Source organism: Grammomys surdaster, unplaced genomic scaffold (assembly GCF_004785775.1).
Source record: "Grammomys surdaster isolate TR1022 unplaced genomic scaffold, NIH_TR_1.0 237, whole genome shotgun sequence".
NCBI lineage: Eukaryota > Metazoa > Chordata > Mammalia > Rodentia > Muridae > Grammomys > Grammomys surdaster.
The window spans coordinates 3,241,892-3,257,673 of record NW_021604682.1 but is presented as its reverse complement, the minus strand read 5'-3'; the positions used below and the strand labels follow the sequence as shown (position 1 = coordinate 3,257,673).

Genomic DNA, 15,782 nt, shown 5'->3' with positions numbered 1-15,782 from the left:
CCCAAAGACCAAGCTGCTCATCAGCTACATATCTGTGGAGAGCCGAGGTCCAGCCTGTGCTTGCTCTTTTGTTGGTGATTCAGTCTCTGGGAGTCCCCAACAAAATCATAGGCCAGTGTGTGTGCAAATGCTTCCTCCAGTTTCCCTGCCCAGATCCCCAGATGAGTCCTTTACACTGCTGGTTATGACGAGCCAGTGTTTCTAAGTCCATTTGCTACCTCAGATTCTACACTGCCTAACTTGTAAATGAAGTCTTTTAAAGAAGAGGTGGTGAACACCACATGCCTGAGGACATGCCTTTTATTTTTTCAATTTTGCTGACTGAAATGAAATCAGATACATATAAATTGCTTTGGAACTTCCTCTTAAGTAAATTAACACTGTTTTCTATATGTAAGCATATGGACTTGTGAATACCATCACTGTGGTGTTTCAGAGAAGATGCCATCCTCTTATTATATTATATTCATAAGAATGAAAGGTGAATTAAAGAACAGTTCACAGTTTGCTCATGCAAGCATATTAAGTATGTCGGATGCTAGAACTTGTTGTAGGAACACAGAAGTTTTAAAAGGAGAAACAACAAAACAAATTTTAAAATACTATCTTTTATCCTGTTTCCTGGACTGTATTGGGGGGCAATAAGGAATAGGGTTTCTCTGTGTAGCCCTGGCTGTCCTGGAATTCTCTCTATAAACAACGCTAGCCTGGAACTCAGAGATCTGCCTGCCTCTCGAGTGCTGGGCTTAAAAAGATGAGACAAACCTGGATGCTATTGCAGATGCCGGAAAGTGCTTGCTGACAGGAGCCTGATATGCCTCTGTCAGAGTCTGACAAATACAGAGGCAGCTGCTTACAGCCAACCATTGAGTTGAGCGTGGAGTCCCCATGGAGGAGTTGGAGAAGGGACTGAAGGAACTGAGGGGGCTTGCAGTCCCCATGGGTGGAGTGACAGTGTCAAGTGGCCAGACCCCCAGAGCTCCTGGGGACTGGACCACCAACTAAAGAGTACACACTGAGGGACCCATGGTTCCCACCGCATATGTGGTAGAGGATGGCCTTGTTGTACATTAGAGGGAGGAGAGGCTCTTGGTTTTGAGGGGGTTCGATGCCCCAGTGTAGGGGAATGCCAGAGCAGGAAGGCGGGAGTGGGTGGGTGGGTGGAGGAACACCCTCATAGAGGTAGGGGATGGGGGATGGGATATGGGCTTTCCGGAGGGGAGACCTGAAGAGGAGATAACATTTGAAATGTAAATAAAGAAAATATCCAGATAGATAGATAGATAGATAGATAGATAGATAGATAGATAGATAGATGTATGTATGTAATGGCCCATTCTGCTGCTCTGGTCCACAGGTCAGGGTCTAGCAAAAGAGAAAGTGGGGATGGAGGAGGCAAGAGACTCAAAAAATGGAGACAAGACAGAGTCTGATCAAGTCTCTTTTATTGAAAAGAAATCCTGGGTATTTATACCCTTTACCACGTGCCTTGCCCTCGTGGACAAGCACAGCTGAAGACACTATGTCATGCACCTAGCAACGTGGAGACCACGTGCACCTAGCTGCTGGCGGCACTAAACAGCAAAACAAGATGTTTATCAGAGTGTACTCAGCTGTTGTGGGCTGTTGAAAACAAGTCTCTTGTCAGGGTATATGGCTCGAGATGGCTGTAAAGATGATAGCCACTTTCAGCTAAGAGTTGGCTCCCAACAGATAGATAGATAGATAGATAGATAGATAGATAGATAGATAGATAGATAGATAAAATTTTAAAAGGTGAGCTACAACACCTAGCTCAGAATGTAACTTTTAAAAAGATCACATTTGGAGACAGGTGGCCAGTGATAGCTTGTTTGTGGTAAAGTTCTGACTTGCAGGTATGAAGGCCTGAATTCAAGACCCAGAGCCTACAGAAAGACAGAAAGGAAAGGGAAGGTGGAAGGGGAAAGAAAGGTGGAAATGATGAAAGGAAGAAAAAGGGAGAGAAGAGAGGAAAACACTGGGCATGGTGACATGTGTTTGTATAGATTCTGGTAGGCAGGGATGGAGAAATCCCTGAGACTCATAAGCCAGCCAGTCTAGCCTCCTGGAGAGTCCCAGGCCAATTAGTGACAGCTCCTCATAAAAGGAAGTCCAAGCATCAACAGAATGGTGCCTGACGTTGTACTTTTAGCCTTCAAATGCACAAGCGAACACATGCACGGCCACCTCACACACGTGGTGAATGGACACACACGAATGCTCATACATTTACGTCACACAAAAATTCTCTTTTCCTTTTCAAAAGTTAGAATTTACATCCTACCCTTAGGGATAGCCTGGAGGAAAGTCAAAGCATCGCTTGAGCTTGAGTGGTAAAATTGTGTGATATTCTGAGGGTGCCCTTCAGCTAATAGCACACACACTGATATATACACATCATCACACACACCACACACACACACACACACACACACACACACATCTAAGTTAGGAGATAAACAGGTCTGGGAAGATAAAACTGGTCTTGGTATAAAGATTGCACGACATAAAAAGCCGAATAGACCTAACCAGTTCCCTGGTCTCCTTTGGCCACAGCACTAAACTCTCAATTCCATTTTACAGGACATGAATGACTACCCTCCAGTTTTTAGCAAACGCATCTACAAAGGGATGGTGGCTCCAGATGCAGTCAAGGGGACCCCAATCACCACCGTTTATGCTGAAGACGCAGACCCACCTGTAAGTAGAGACACTGGCCGATACTCTGCGTTGAGGTTAGAAAGTGCCCCATCTAGATTTTGAGGATCCCTCTCCTCCTTCCGGGAGTCCTTGCTTACTGACTACACGTCTACCGGTCATGTTTTATGTGACCACTGATGAAGGTATACAGCTGACGATAAGCTTTTTAAGTTAGATTTCAAATGTTTACTATTTGGCAATTTATCCCACATTAATGATAAGTACATGCAGAACTGTCTGCATTTGGAATCATGAACCATCATACAGGATCTTTATTTAAGTTGAATTTTGTGTAGAAAAGGTTTCATATTCCTGGATTTCTGTTTTATTTATGCATGACTATTTTATAAGCAAAGGCTGAGCCCATGTATAACATATTTTATAACCATAAATTTCAGCGTCTCTTTCAGATGTATTTAGATTTTTCTTTAATCCTGTTGAGTGTTGACCTATTTCTAAACATCCCAAGTTGCCAATCAAGACAGACGGCTTTCAACTAATACATAATTATAACAGAAATGAAGAAAATTTTTCTTAATGTTATTAAATTATTACATTTGATACAAGTCAAAAATCACACCAGTATAAAACACTCTGTATAAAACCTACAATTCTTTCCAATGTTTTTTTTTATTTCTGAGCAGAATGTTAAAATTTATATTTTTACTTTGAATGAACTCATGCTACTAATGGTTTCTAGATAATGCAAATAAACATATTAGATAAGCTATTATTGAAAAGTCTAAAAAGATTAAAGCCTTTAATCATGCAAATGGCTTAAAATTATTTCTTAGTGCTCATATGAAGACTATTTCTAAAATAAATTTTTACATTAAATAAAAACAATGACAGTCATAACATTCTTCAGTTCCAGCAGCTACAAGCTGTATGAAACTTGTTATGACTATAGCATCTGGAAAAAAAGAATAGGTTAACTTTGGAAGCAATGGTCTTTAGCTCAGGATCTCCTTCCCCAGACTGTTAAAACACTTTTGTAACTGGCTTATCACAGCTTGGAAAATGAGCGAAAGTTCATAGCTGTCAACACATCAGTAGCAAGAAGTACCTGGTCCACACTGTCCAGTGTGATCTGGGAACACACCAATATCAATGAACACCCACTGCCCACTAGGTTAATCAGCTTCTGCTGTCAAGAAACTCACAATTGGGCAAGATAGAACCCCAGAGAGAAATTAGAACACAGTAGAAGTGATAAATGACGAGGTTAGCAGGTCATTAAGTTTAAGAGTGTAATTGATGTGTGGCCTAATGGTTCTGTCCCTCTGTACAGGATGCTCAAAGTCTTAGAGTGTTTGTTCTTGGCACGTGTGGCTTTGGTACCTGGTGAGCTGATTGGTTCCACGAGGGTGATAAATCGTTTCTCGGTCAATGGTCTACTCTATTAAGTTATCTTTCCTAGAAGGAGTCTCTGATTTAAACCATTGAAGTTGGTTTTTTTTTTTTTTTTAACTTTCCCAGGTCTGCATTTCTCTGGGAAAAAAATGTTTTAGTTCACATCCTCAGTTCTTAGTGATTATTGAAATATCTGATGATTAATTGATGATGGTGATGGTGATGATGATGATAATTGCTTTTCAGCAAGTAAAATAAGCACTCAGATCATTCCACTGGCTGAGCGTGCTGGCTTTACCGGCTGAATTCACGTACAAAAATCTAATCCTGTTTCCATTGAACACTGAAACAGTGACAATGTTTCATGGTAGCTATTATTCAGACTTTTAGCTTTGTAACCATTTCTACAGATTTATTCTCTTGAATTAAGAAGCCTATAGTTTGGCTGCATCCACAGCAGTGCAGAATAATAACCTGGTTTCAAGGAAATTGTCAGAAGACAAGCGCTGTATGTATAATTTTAAAATATAATAATTGACTTTTTACTTATACTTTGAGGTTGGTTTCATAAAATCATATAATTTCCAGATATGCTTACCAGTGCTTTCTTCCCTTATTGGTAAAAATATTCACTTACCAATAGCCAATAATTTTAATTTGCTGTCCTGTAGAGTTTCTGTTTCTTTATCTATTCCAGTACTTGAGCTATTACTGCTCATATATCGTACTAAATGTTTATTTGGTGGCCTCCGTTCTAAATTGTAAGACCTTTAATGGTAGGACACTCACTCAACATTTGTATTCCCATATCTTAGTTCAGTAAATAATGGTCAGCTGGGAGAAATGTGCATAATGGAATAGATAGATAAAGTAATGTGTATTTGTAGCCTCTTCAGTGTTGGCAAGTTTGGAGAATATATATATATATATATATCTGGAAAACCTGCTGTCTCCAAGCTTCAGTTTTGTTGCTGAAGAACTGGAATTTAAGAATGATATAAATGTATGCTTGGCACAGCTTCTGTTTAAGTGATGCTGTTTTAAGTATCAATGCTATTCAAAAAAAACCCACCTTTATATTTAGAGACTTATCACATCTTGTTCAAGACATCCCATTTGATTTGAAGAAAGTGAGAACCACACATTTTCAACTATAAAGTAGCAAGGGCAAACCCTTTGAAGTGTCACAGGCAGAGGTTGAGTGCAGCCTCAGAGCCTGGAAGAACACTATTTATGAATATAAATTAAAAATTATAAAATGCATGTTGTGCAAAATTAAAGTGCTCTGGAGGGAGGAGCAATCTTCCAGGATTCTAACACCATTGAGATTGTCTCTTCCACTCACCTGGGATGACAGGATTGACATGAAGAAATGATGGATCACTGGGAGTTCACACACACACACACACACACACACACAGAGCTAACCTTTTCTACTCACTAGAGACTTCCCATTTCAAACTTGCACAAAGCAAAACTCTATGTGTAATTTCCACAAGCATGTCTTGGTTATTTCTGAAGCTGCAGGTCATACTCTGTCATGTGGAATTCTGTTCATAGGCAGGATTCTACATGCAGTAGGATGTGCGTCTAGCAACACAGCCGTGGGACAATTGACATACATAAGTGACACTGGCTTTTCACCCAGTTCTAAGAAATGGCGCATAGGACCCCATGGAAGTTCACCTCTTCCAAGTAACGTACATGAAATTAACGAGGTTCTTGTTAAGCGAGGCATGAATGAAATGGCTTAATGTTAGTAACTCACAAACTTCCTTATTTTTGAACAAACACATGGTTTTAGAGAGTTATGAAAAAAATCCCCATGAGAAAGGTCCTAAATTTATCAATAGTCATTGGCTTAAAATCCATTCCTAAGCAGTAAGTATTCTCACAATGTTTTTTTCAGAAGGAATAATAAGACGGTAATCACCAGGGTGATGTCTTTCATATCTTTCGATGAAGACATAAGACTTGGCAGTTCTGAATTCAGACAAACCACCAAGAGTATTTTAGGGAGTGTTTTTGTACAGATGGCTTTAGCAGCCATCCTCACAGTTTGAGGTATTTCTGCTGATCTCTACAGAGGGGGAAAGATGGCCATTTATTTTATTTCTACAATGAGTACCTTGTGTTCTATTAGACTGCTGTGACATCACCAGGAATGCCTGCCAATTGGCATTCCTGAGAAAGCTTACCCATCACTCTGCAGCATGGGATCACCGGAGAGTCCGTAAGAGGAATAATCCCATTTTGACTCACTGTTTGCTCAGTATGCAACACTGAAGGCTGTCCAGACCCAGAAATGTCGCAACATTGTATTTTTTACCTTCAGTTAGAGCACCATCTGTTTCTTTTCCTTTGCTATCTTTGCACATTTATTTTTTTTACTGCTCTTCATTTTCCAGCCTTTGCTGTAACATAGCATTGACTCAGGTTATTGCCAGCTTTGCCACAGAAAGTATTAACTACACTGTATGGAGCAGGTGGAGTATACACAGCTCATGGGTTCTTTTCTATACGGTAAAGCCGAAAACAGATACAATCATGGTCTACTTGCATCATGAATAGCTTGGAAACACTGAGATGACACAAGCCAAGCTCATGTCCCTTTGGATACAGAAAATTAGATGGAAAGAACACCATAAAACAGATGGGGGTGGGGTTTTTAAATGACAGTGGGGTATAGTTAAATTTGAAGGGAAAAATGAGGACACAAGAAAGGTTTTATGAAAAATGTAAGTATGATTAATATTTGGAATTGCTTATCAATGCATTTTAAGTATCTGTATCTGTCATTTATGGTCTCCCTGGGGCTTACATTATGTTATGTGGCATTATAATGACATGTTTTAAGTAATGTATCATGAACTGTAAGTTACTAAAAACAGTTACATGGTTGCTGTTTTTACTTCCAATCAATACTACAATGAATTTACAGATGAAAATGTTTCCGGTCTTATTCAGAAACTGTCAAGTTTATTAGGGTTAAATGGATATGTCTGTTTATTTTTATTGAAAATATATTTCTTTCACATGATAATTTGACATCACATTCATCCTCACTCATCTTTTCCATAATTTTCTGTATCTCCCCCTTCTAAGTCCATGCCTTTTTTTCTCTTTCTCTTTAAAAAAATTAAACAGGCAAATAAAACAAGCAAAATAGATAAAGAAAAACACAACACAGGAAAACACACATACTCACATACACACTTATACACATGCACACACTCACACACACAGATACATATACTCATACACACATATTCATACTCACACACATACACACATGCACACACCCACACATACAAACAGATACATAAGCTCACACACACGTACTCACACACATATACACATGCACATACTCACACATACACACAGATACATAAGCTCACACACACATACTCACACACATACACACATGCACACACCCACACATACACACAGATACATAAGCTCACACACACGTACTCACACACATACACACATGCACACACCCACACATACACACAGATACATAAGCTCACACACACGTACTCACACACATACACACATGCACACACTCACACATAGATACATACACTCACACACACACTCTTACACACACTCTCACATGCATACATACTTGCACACACTCACACATACACATACTCACACAACACTCTAACATACTCACACACACACCCACTCACATAGACACATGTTCACAACACACTCACATATACACATATGCACACACACACATTTACACACACACACACACACACACACAATTAAAACATTGATTGTAAACCATAATATACAAGCAAAAGACCAGTAAGGTAAAAATTACCGAAAGAAAGCAATGAGACAGAGACAGCATTGAGTTCATTTTGTGTTCACCATCAGCTGCTCGGCACAGACCTGCCCCTATGTGTGGTTTATAGACCAAGTGGAGACATTATTCTTTTGCAAATGATTATCAATGGAAGATAGCTTCTTAGATATGGATGTGAACTATGTCCACCTTCCCTTTCACCACTGAGACCCCTCCTGGTTTGGACCTGTGCAGGCTGCCACTGCCTCTGTGGGTCATATGTGTGTCAGTGCAGTTACATCTAGAAGATACTGTTTTCCTGGTATCATCCATTCCTTCTAACTCTTGCAACCTCAATGCTTCCTCTTCTGCCGAGTTCCCTGAGCCGTGAGGGTAGGGATTTGATGTAAACATCCCACTTAGGACTGGACATTCCAAGGTCTCTCATTTTCTGTACAATGTCCAGTTATAGGTCTCTGAATTCCTGTCTAACTGCCAAAGGAAGCTTCTGTGATGATGACTGAGTAAGACACTGATCTGTAGGTATGGTGGGGTGTCATTCAGAGTCATTTCCTTACAATGATCCTTTTGCAGCAGAACAGTAGTATTTTGGTTTGCCTCTAGGTCCCTGGCTTATCTAGTCTCATGTTCTTGGCTACCCAAACTCTGCTGGGCATTGTCCTTGAAACCGATCAAATAGTGATTGGTTACACCCACAATGTTTATGCCACTATTGTACCAATATATCATGCAGACGGGTCACCAATGTAGATCAAAGGGTTTATAGTTTTTTAGGTGTTTAACATTTTTCTCTGGTAGTGTAAAAAACACCTCCTAGTACCATGAACTATGTCAATGAAGATGAAGGTTTCTACTTAGGCACCAGCTTATCAATTCTACATCCAATGAGGTATGTAAGTGTTGTCTTCACCAATAGGGCCTTACTATCAGTTTGTGGAGAACAAACAATAGCCTTGGCCATAGACTGAGTTGTTTGGAGTGGGGGTTCCTTAAGACCTCTTTGGTCAACAACTAAATTAGATGTAAACCATTCCTGGCAATGGAGGTCTCTCTCAATGGAAATAGATGTATAGTTGGGGCTTTGCCTCCCATTATTCCGTAACTCCATTTAGATTTTTTAAATATATGTATATTCATGAATCTTCTACTGTAATGGGTTTCCATATAACTGCTCAAATGACTCTTATTATTAGCTGTCCCTCCCCACATTCTCTCTCTTAGCCCCTTAGCTCTTGCTTCTGCTTCTCCATTCAATCCTTCCATTTCAGTCTCCCTCCTGCTTCTGCAGACCTGTTTCCCCTTCCTTGGTAGATTGCTCTCCCGGGCCCAGTTCCTTATAATGTACCTAATCTCTGTGGCTATAGGGATTGTAGCATGTCTATTGTATGATTAAAAGCTACCATCCACATATAAAGAGAATACATAGTGTCTTAGTTGGTGTTTTATTATTGTGAAGAGACACCATGACCAAGGCAACTCTTATAAAGGACAACATTTAATTGGGGCTAGCTTACAGGTTCAGAGGTTCAGTCCGTTATCATCATTCAAGAAGCATGGCAGCAGACATAGTGCTGGAGGAACTGAGAGTTCTACTTCTTGATCCTGAAGCATACAGAAGGAGACTGGCTTATGCAGGCAGTCAGAAGGAAAGTCCTTCTTCCACACCTGGTAGAGCTTGAACACTAGGAGACCTCAAAGCCTGGCTACACAGTGACTCACTTCCTCCAAGAAGGCCACACCAGTTCCAACAAGGTCACATCTCCTAATAGTGCCATTTCCCATGGGCCAAACATATTTAAACCACCACACATAAATATTTGTTCAGGCCTGGACTAAGCAGTGTTTCTTCTGTTTGCATTTTGCCGAATAATTTGAGGAGTATTGGCATTAATTCTTTTCTGAAGGTATTGTAAAATTGCAGTGAATCTATCTGATCTAGGTGTTTGTTTGTTTGTTTGGTTGGTTTTTTTGTTTTTTGTTTTTGAGAGAGAGAGAGAGAGAGGAGAAACAAAGACAGAGATGGGGACTTTTAATTATTGCTTCTATTTCACTGGGGTTTATATTTGTGTGTTTAATTGCTTATCTAATCTTGATATAAATTTTCTTTTAAGATTTCCAGTTTTGTGTAGTACAGATTTTTGAAGTATGTTCTCATGATTCTCTGGATTTCCGAGGTATCTGTTGTGATCTTGCCCTTTTCATCTCTACTTTAAAGAATTTACGTCTTAGCTCTTCATCTTTTAGTTAATTTGGTTAAGGGTTTATTAGCCTTATTGATTTTCTCAAAAAACCCAACTCTTTGTTTCATTGAGTCTTTGTAACTTTTATTCTATTTTATTTATTTTGGCACTAAGTTTGATTATTTCTTACTGTCAATTCCCTTTTGGCTGTTATTTCTTCTTCTTGTGCTAAAGATTTCAGATTTGCAGCTTAATTGCTAATATGAGATCTCTCCAAAATTTTATGTGGGTACTCAGTGCTGTGAACATGACTCTTAGGACTGCCTTCCTTATGTCCCATAAGTTTGGATATGTTGTTGTTTTTTTTTTCTTTTCTTTGTAATTCAGTTCTAGAAAAGTTTAAGTTTCCTTCTTAATTTCTGTCTTTACCTATCTTTCATTCAGTAGTGAGTTCAGTTTCTATGAGTTTGTAAACTTTCTGTTGTTTTTGTTGTTGTTGATATCCAGTTATAATCTGTGATATTCAGATAGAATTCAGGGAATTATTTCAATCTTCTTCTTGAGACTTGTTGTGTGTCTGAGTATATGATCAATTAAAAAGTATCACCTCATGACATAAGTCACACCAATCTTTTTCTTTGGGTAGAAGTTAACTTTGTGGATCAAGGTCACAACATAAGGGGCATTTCCTACACCACTGGGTAAAATGTAACACTTCATCTTTGGAGTTCACTCACAGAAATTCCATTAGATATTAAATGGGATGCTTTATTCTAAACATCTTGTTAGACAACATAGAATTATTGGCTTTAATCATCCATCTATTAAGGCAATAAAACTTGGCCCTGCTTATTTCTGAGTCATTTTCTCTTTTGTCATTATTTATTTGCATAGCATTTTTGTCTATTATTTAGAATTTTTTTCTTTCAGGAATGATATTTCGTTTTAGATATAGATCGTATGTGAAAATGTGTTAAATTTGCCTATAAATATTCCACAGTTCTCAATTTTTTGCTAAGTTTCTTACAGATGGTCTCTATGGGCATGACATCTTAATTTTATTTCTAGGTGTTTTTAGGTGACCACACCTCTAACATCATTTTATACTATGTGCAAGTGATCCCATTTCTTTCACACACTCATCCATTAAATTCTAAGCAATATATCTTGTTGCATTTTTGCTTAGGTGAGGATAGACACTGAGTTCTTGTATATGTGGGGCTTTATTTTGTTTGTACATATAAAACATAACTTGACAACCTATTAGAGCCCTCTAATGTTTTCTCTTTAACACTGGGCATGTATGATCCCCATTATTTTATATTATCAAAAATTATATATAAAACCAAGGGAATTTTATTATTGCTATTGTGGGTATTTTTGGTTTTGTCTACTGGAGATAATCTACTCACTAGCAATGTAATTAGATATTGATTCCCAGGTTGATACCGTCTTATATTTATGGCCTCTTATATGCAAACTTAATGTTCATCAACTCAAAAGAGTTTCCAGGAGCTTTGTGAAAATGGGTTTTGAATGAACCTGGGCCAATGCTATATAGCCCACTAATAGTTTCTCATGCATTCACTCAGCTACTCTGTTCTTCAGTTCTTACATGTACAAAAATACATAGCTAAATGTTAGACCTTTTGAACATCAGCTCCCTACTTTCCTCCCCCTCTATTCCTTTTAATATCTGTTCTTTCTGCTCCTTTGGCTAGTTTAGTTTCTTTTTTCCAGTAGTAGTAGTCGTAGTCGTAGTAGTATTTACACTCCAGATTTTATTACCCTCCTGGTCCACCCACTGACTGTTCCACATCCCATACCTCCTCCCCATCCCCTGTCTCCATGAGTATGTCCCTACTCCACCCCAATCCCACCAGACCTCTAAACTCCCTGGAGACTCCAGTCTCTTGAAGGTTACATACATCTTTTCTGACTGAACCCATTCTCAGAAGTCCTCTGCTGTATATGTGTTGGGGGCCTCATATCAGCTGGTGTATGCTACCTGGTTGGTGATCCAGTGTCTGAGAGATCTCTGATGTCCAGGTTAAGTGAGACTACTGGTCCTCCTACAGGGTTGCCCTCCTCCTCAGTTTCTTCCAGTTTTCCCCTAATTCAACCACAGGGGTCAGCAGCTTCTGTTCCTTGGTTGGGTGCAAATAATTGTATCTGACTCTTTGAGCTGCTTGTTGAGTCTTTCAGAGAACAGTCATGATAAGTCCCTTTTAGTGCGCACTCCTCAGTAATAGTGTCAGGCCTTGGGGCCTCCCCTTGAGCTGGATTCCACTTTGGACCTGTCACTATACCTTCTTTTCCTCAGGCTCTTCTCCCTTTCCATTCCTGCAGTTCCTTCAGACAGGAACAATTCTGGGTCAGTTTTGACTGTGGGATAACAACCCCATCCCTCCCTTGATGCCCAGTCTTTCTGCTGGAGGTGGGCTCTACAAGCTCCCTCTCCCAACAGTAGGGCATTTCATCGAGGGTCCCTCCCTTTGAGTCCTGAGAATCTTTCACTTCCCAGGTCTCTGGTACATTGTGGAGGGTCCCCCCAACCTTCTACTTCCCAAGGTTGCCTGTTTTTATTCTTTCTGCTGGCCCTCAGGGCTTCAGTCCTTTTCCCCCACCCAATACCAGATCATGTTCCCCTCTCCCACAACCCCCACCCACTATCATTCCCAGGTCCCTCCCTCCCGCCACCTTGTGGTTGCTTTGTTCTCCCTCCCAAGTGGGACTGAGGCATCCTCACTTGGGCCCTTCAGCTTGTTGACCTTTTTGAGTTCTGTGGACTGTATCTTGGGTATTCTGTACTTTTTTTTTTTTTTGGCTATTATCCACTTATTACTGAGTACATACCATGCATGTCATTTGGGATCTGAGTTACCTCACTCAGGTGATATTTTCTAGTTCCATCCATTTGCCTGCAAAATTCCTGATGTCCTCATTCTTAATAGCTAAGTAGTATTCCACTGTGTAAATGAACCACATTTTCTGTAGCCATTCTTCTGTTGTGGGACATCTGGGTTGTTTCCAGCTTCTGGCTATAAAACATAAGGCTGCTATGAACATAGTGGAACACGTGGCCTGGTGGGGCATCTTTTGGGTATATTCCCAAGAGTGGTATTGCTGAATTTTCAGGTAGATCTATTTCCGATTTTCTCAGGAACCTCCAGATTGATTTCCAGAGTGGATTTACCAGTTTGCTATCCCACCAGCAATGGAGGAGTGTTTCTTTCTCCACATCCTCGCCAACATGTGTTGTAACCTGAGGTTTTGATCTTAGCCATTCTGATTGGTGTAAGATGGAATCTCTTGAGTTGTTTTGATTTGTATTTCTCTGATCACTAAGGACTTCAAACATTTCTTTAGGTGTTTCTCAGGCATTTAGGGATTCCTCTGTTGTGAATTCTCAGTTTAGTTCTATACTCCATTTTTTGATTGGATGTTTGATTTTTTTGATGGTTGGCTTCTTGAGTTCTTTATATATTTTGGATATTAGCCCTCTATCAGACGTGAGGTTAGTGAAGATTTTTTTCCCAATCCGTAGGTTGTCAGTTTGTCCTATTGGCTATGTCCTTTGCCTTACAGAAGCTTTCCAGTTTCATGAGGTCACATTTATCAATTCTTGATCTTAGAGCATGAGCCATTTGAGTTCTGTTTAGAAAATTTCCCCCTGTGCCAATTTGTCACCTTGCACAAAGCTCAAGTCCAAGTGGATCAAGGACCGCAACATAAAACCAGATACACTCAATCTAATAGAAGAGAAAGTAGGAAAGAGCCTTGAACTCATAGTTTAGTTTCATAATGCAAGTAAAATTAGATAATGTTTCCCCCTTTTTGTATTCCTCAAACAGGAATAATTAAGTAGTAGTATAATTAATTATCCTTATGGATTTAATTATTTAATTATTTGTGTCTGCATCATACCCTCCATGTGGATCCCCACTGTTGCAAATAGCAGGATTTCCTTTTCTGTTAAGACTGTGTATGCACAGCAGACTTTACAATACACCAGTATACTTTGTCACTGTAAATATAGAACACATCTTTACAGGCTTACCCATCAGTGTACACCTAGGCTGTTTCTACAGTCTGAACACAGTAAATAGTTCCAGCGAACCCAGGCTGCAAATATCTCTTGGAAGGGGCCTGTTCCAAACCTCTGAGAGCACCAAGAGGAATGCTTGACTTTTGTAAGATTTATTTTTAGTTTTTATTGATATGTATGTGTGCTAGTATATAACACATGTGTGCATGTGCCCATGAGGGCCAAAAGAGGATTGGATCTCCTGGAGCTGGAACTGTAGGCAGTTATAAGACACTACACTTGGGGTTGGGGATTTAGCTCAGTGGTAGAGTGCTTGCCTAGCGAGCGCAGGGCCCTGGGTTCAGTCCTCAGCTCTGAAGAGAGAGAGAGAGAGAGAGAGAGAGAGAGAGAGAGAGAGAGAGAGACTAAGCTTGCATGCTAGGAATGAAAGTTGGCCCCCCAAGAAAAGCAGTAAGTCCTCGCACCCACTGAGCCATCTCTCCTGTCCCCTAGATTCCTGCTTTATCATTTTAAAAAAATGGGAAGATTTTAGGAAAGCAGGAACAAGATCTCAAATGATCCACTCTGGCCCAGGCTCAACCTTTGGTTTTTGTGATCTCTTTTGTAAAGCAAATAGGAATTTGCTGTCTCTGAAGCTAGCAAGTGTGTCTAAATGAGGAAAGCCACACAACAGGGATATTTGATATTTTGAGGAGATAGCTTTCCCTCTATTAAGACTATTTCTCAAGAATTTTAGTGGTAAATAATCTCAAAGCAGATGTTTTGGAGGACTTTGATAGCTGTGGTCATATCATAACTGCACACATTCTAGTTAGATGACATGTCACATGAAGAACCCTCTGTCAGACGACTATGCTACATACAAACAGGAAGAAGAAAAACGAATAGCAGATCGTTCAGATAAATTGGGTTTTACCCACAGTTCCTCTTATCACTTTTAAGGACATCACAGCATTTTATTAGAATTACAAAAAAAATAATTAGACAAAGTTGTCAAGAACGGTGAAACAGTACTAACCACATTTCAGTAATTCCTAGTGTTAATCCATACCTAGAAGATTGTGTGTGAATTACACAGTTACCCAGTAAACCAAAGCTGTTCTCAAAGACACTGGAAAAATGAAATTTTGAAACCATGTCAGGGAGAAAAAAGGTCTTTGTATATCTGAAAACAGATTACTTAATATTTGGATTTAATGATAATGGGCTTAGCATTTCCTGGTATAACATGATCACATTAATATAAAGGGAACTATGTGAGTCTGAGCAATTTGTTGATAATTACATATTTTAAAAATGGCTAAATGAGATGTCCTGTGATGGTAGGAATCTAATTATTTGCGCCCATTACAGTCTCATTTAAATTCCTCATATTTGTATGTTTGCAACATCTTTCACACAGACCTGCAATTACTGTCTGTAGTAATTAATTATATTTTTACCATAATTAAGTTAAAACCTACTACATTTAACCCATAAGAATAGAAATCTAAAGTAAAAAAAAGTACAAAATAAAAAAGTTAAATTACTTATAATTTCTTAATATAAATTTATATTTACTTTGCTATATTAGTTATTTCTATCAAATGATATAGAATGATACTGAGTTTTAGTTTGTATGAAGCCTGAACCCACAGGACGTACTGACACTTGGCTTTTA

At 39.2% G+C, this 15,782-nt stretch overlaps 1 protein-coding gene across 1 annotated transcript in view; it reads left to right on the top strand.

Annotated features, from left to right (window-relative positions):
* Pcdh15 (protocadherin related 15) overlaps positions 1-15,782 on the top strand; it is a 537,968-nt gene that overhangs the window by 366,103 nt on the left and 156,083 nt on the right. The window contains exon 19 of the mRNA XM_028773900.1: positions 2,605-2,721. Coding sequence (XP_028629733.1) covers positions 2,605-2,721 — 117 coding nt within the window. The remainder of the gene's footprint in view (positions 1-2,604; positions 2,722-15,782) is intronic.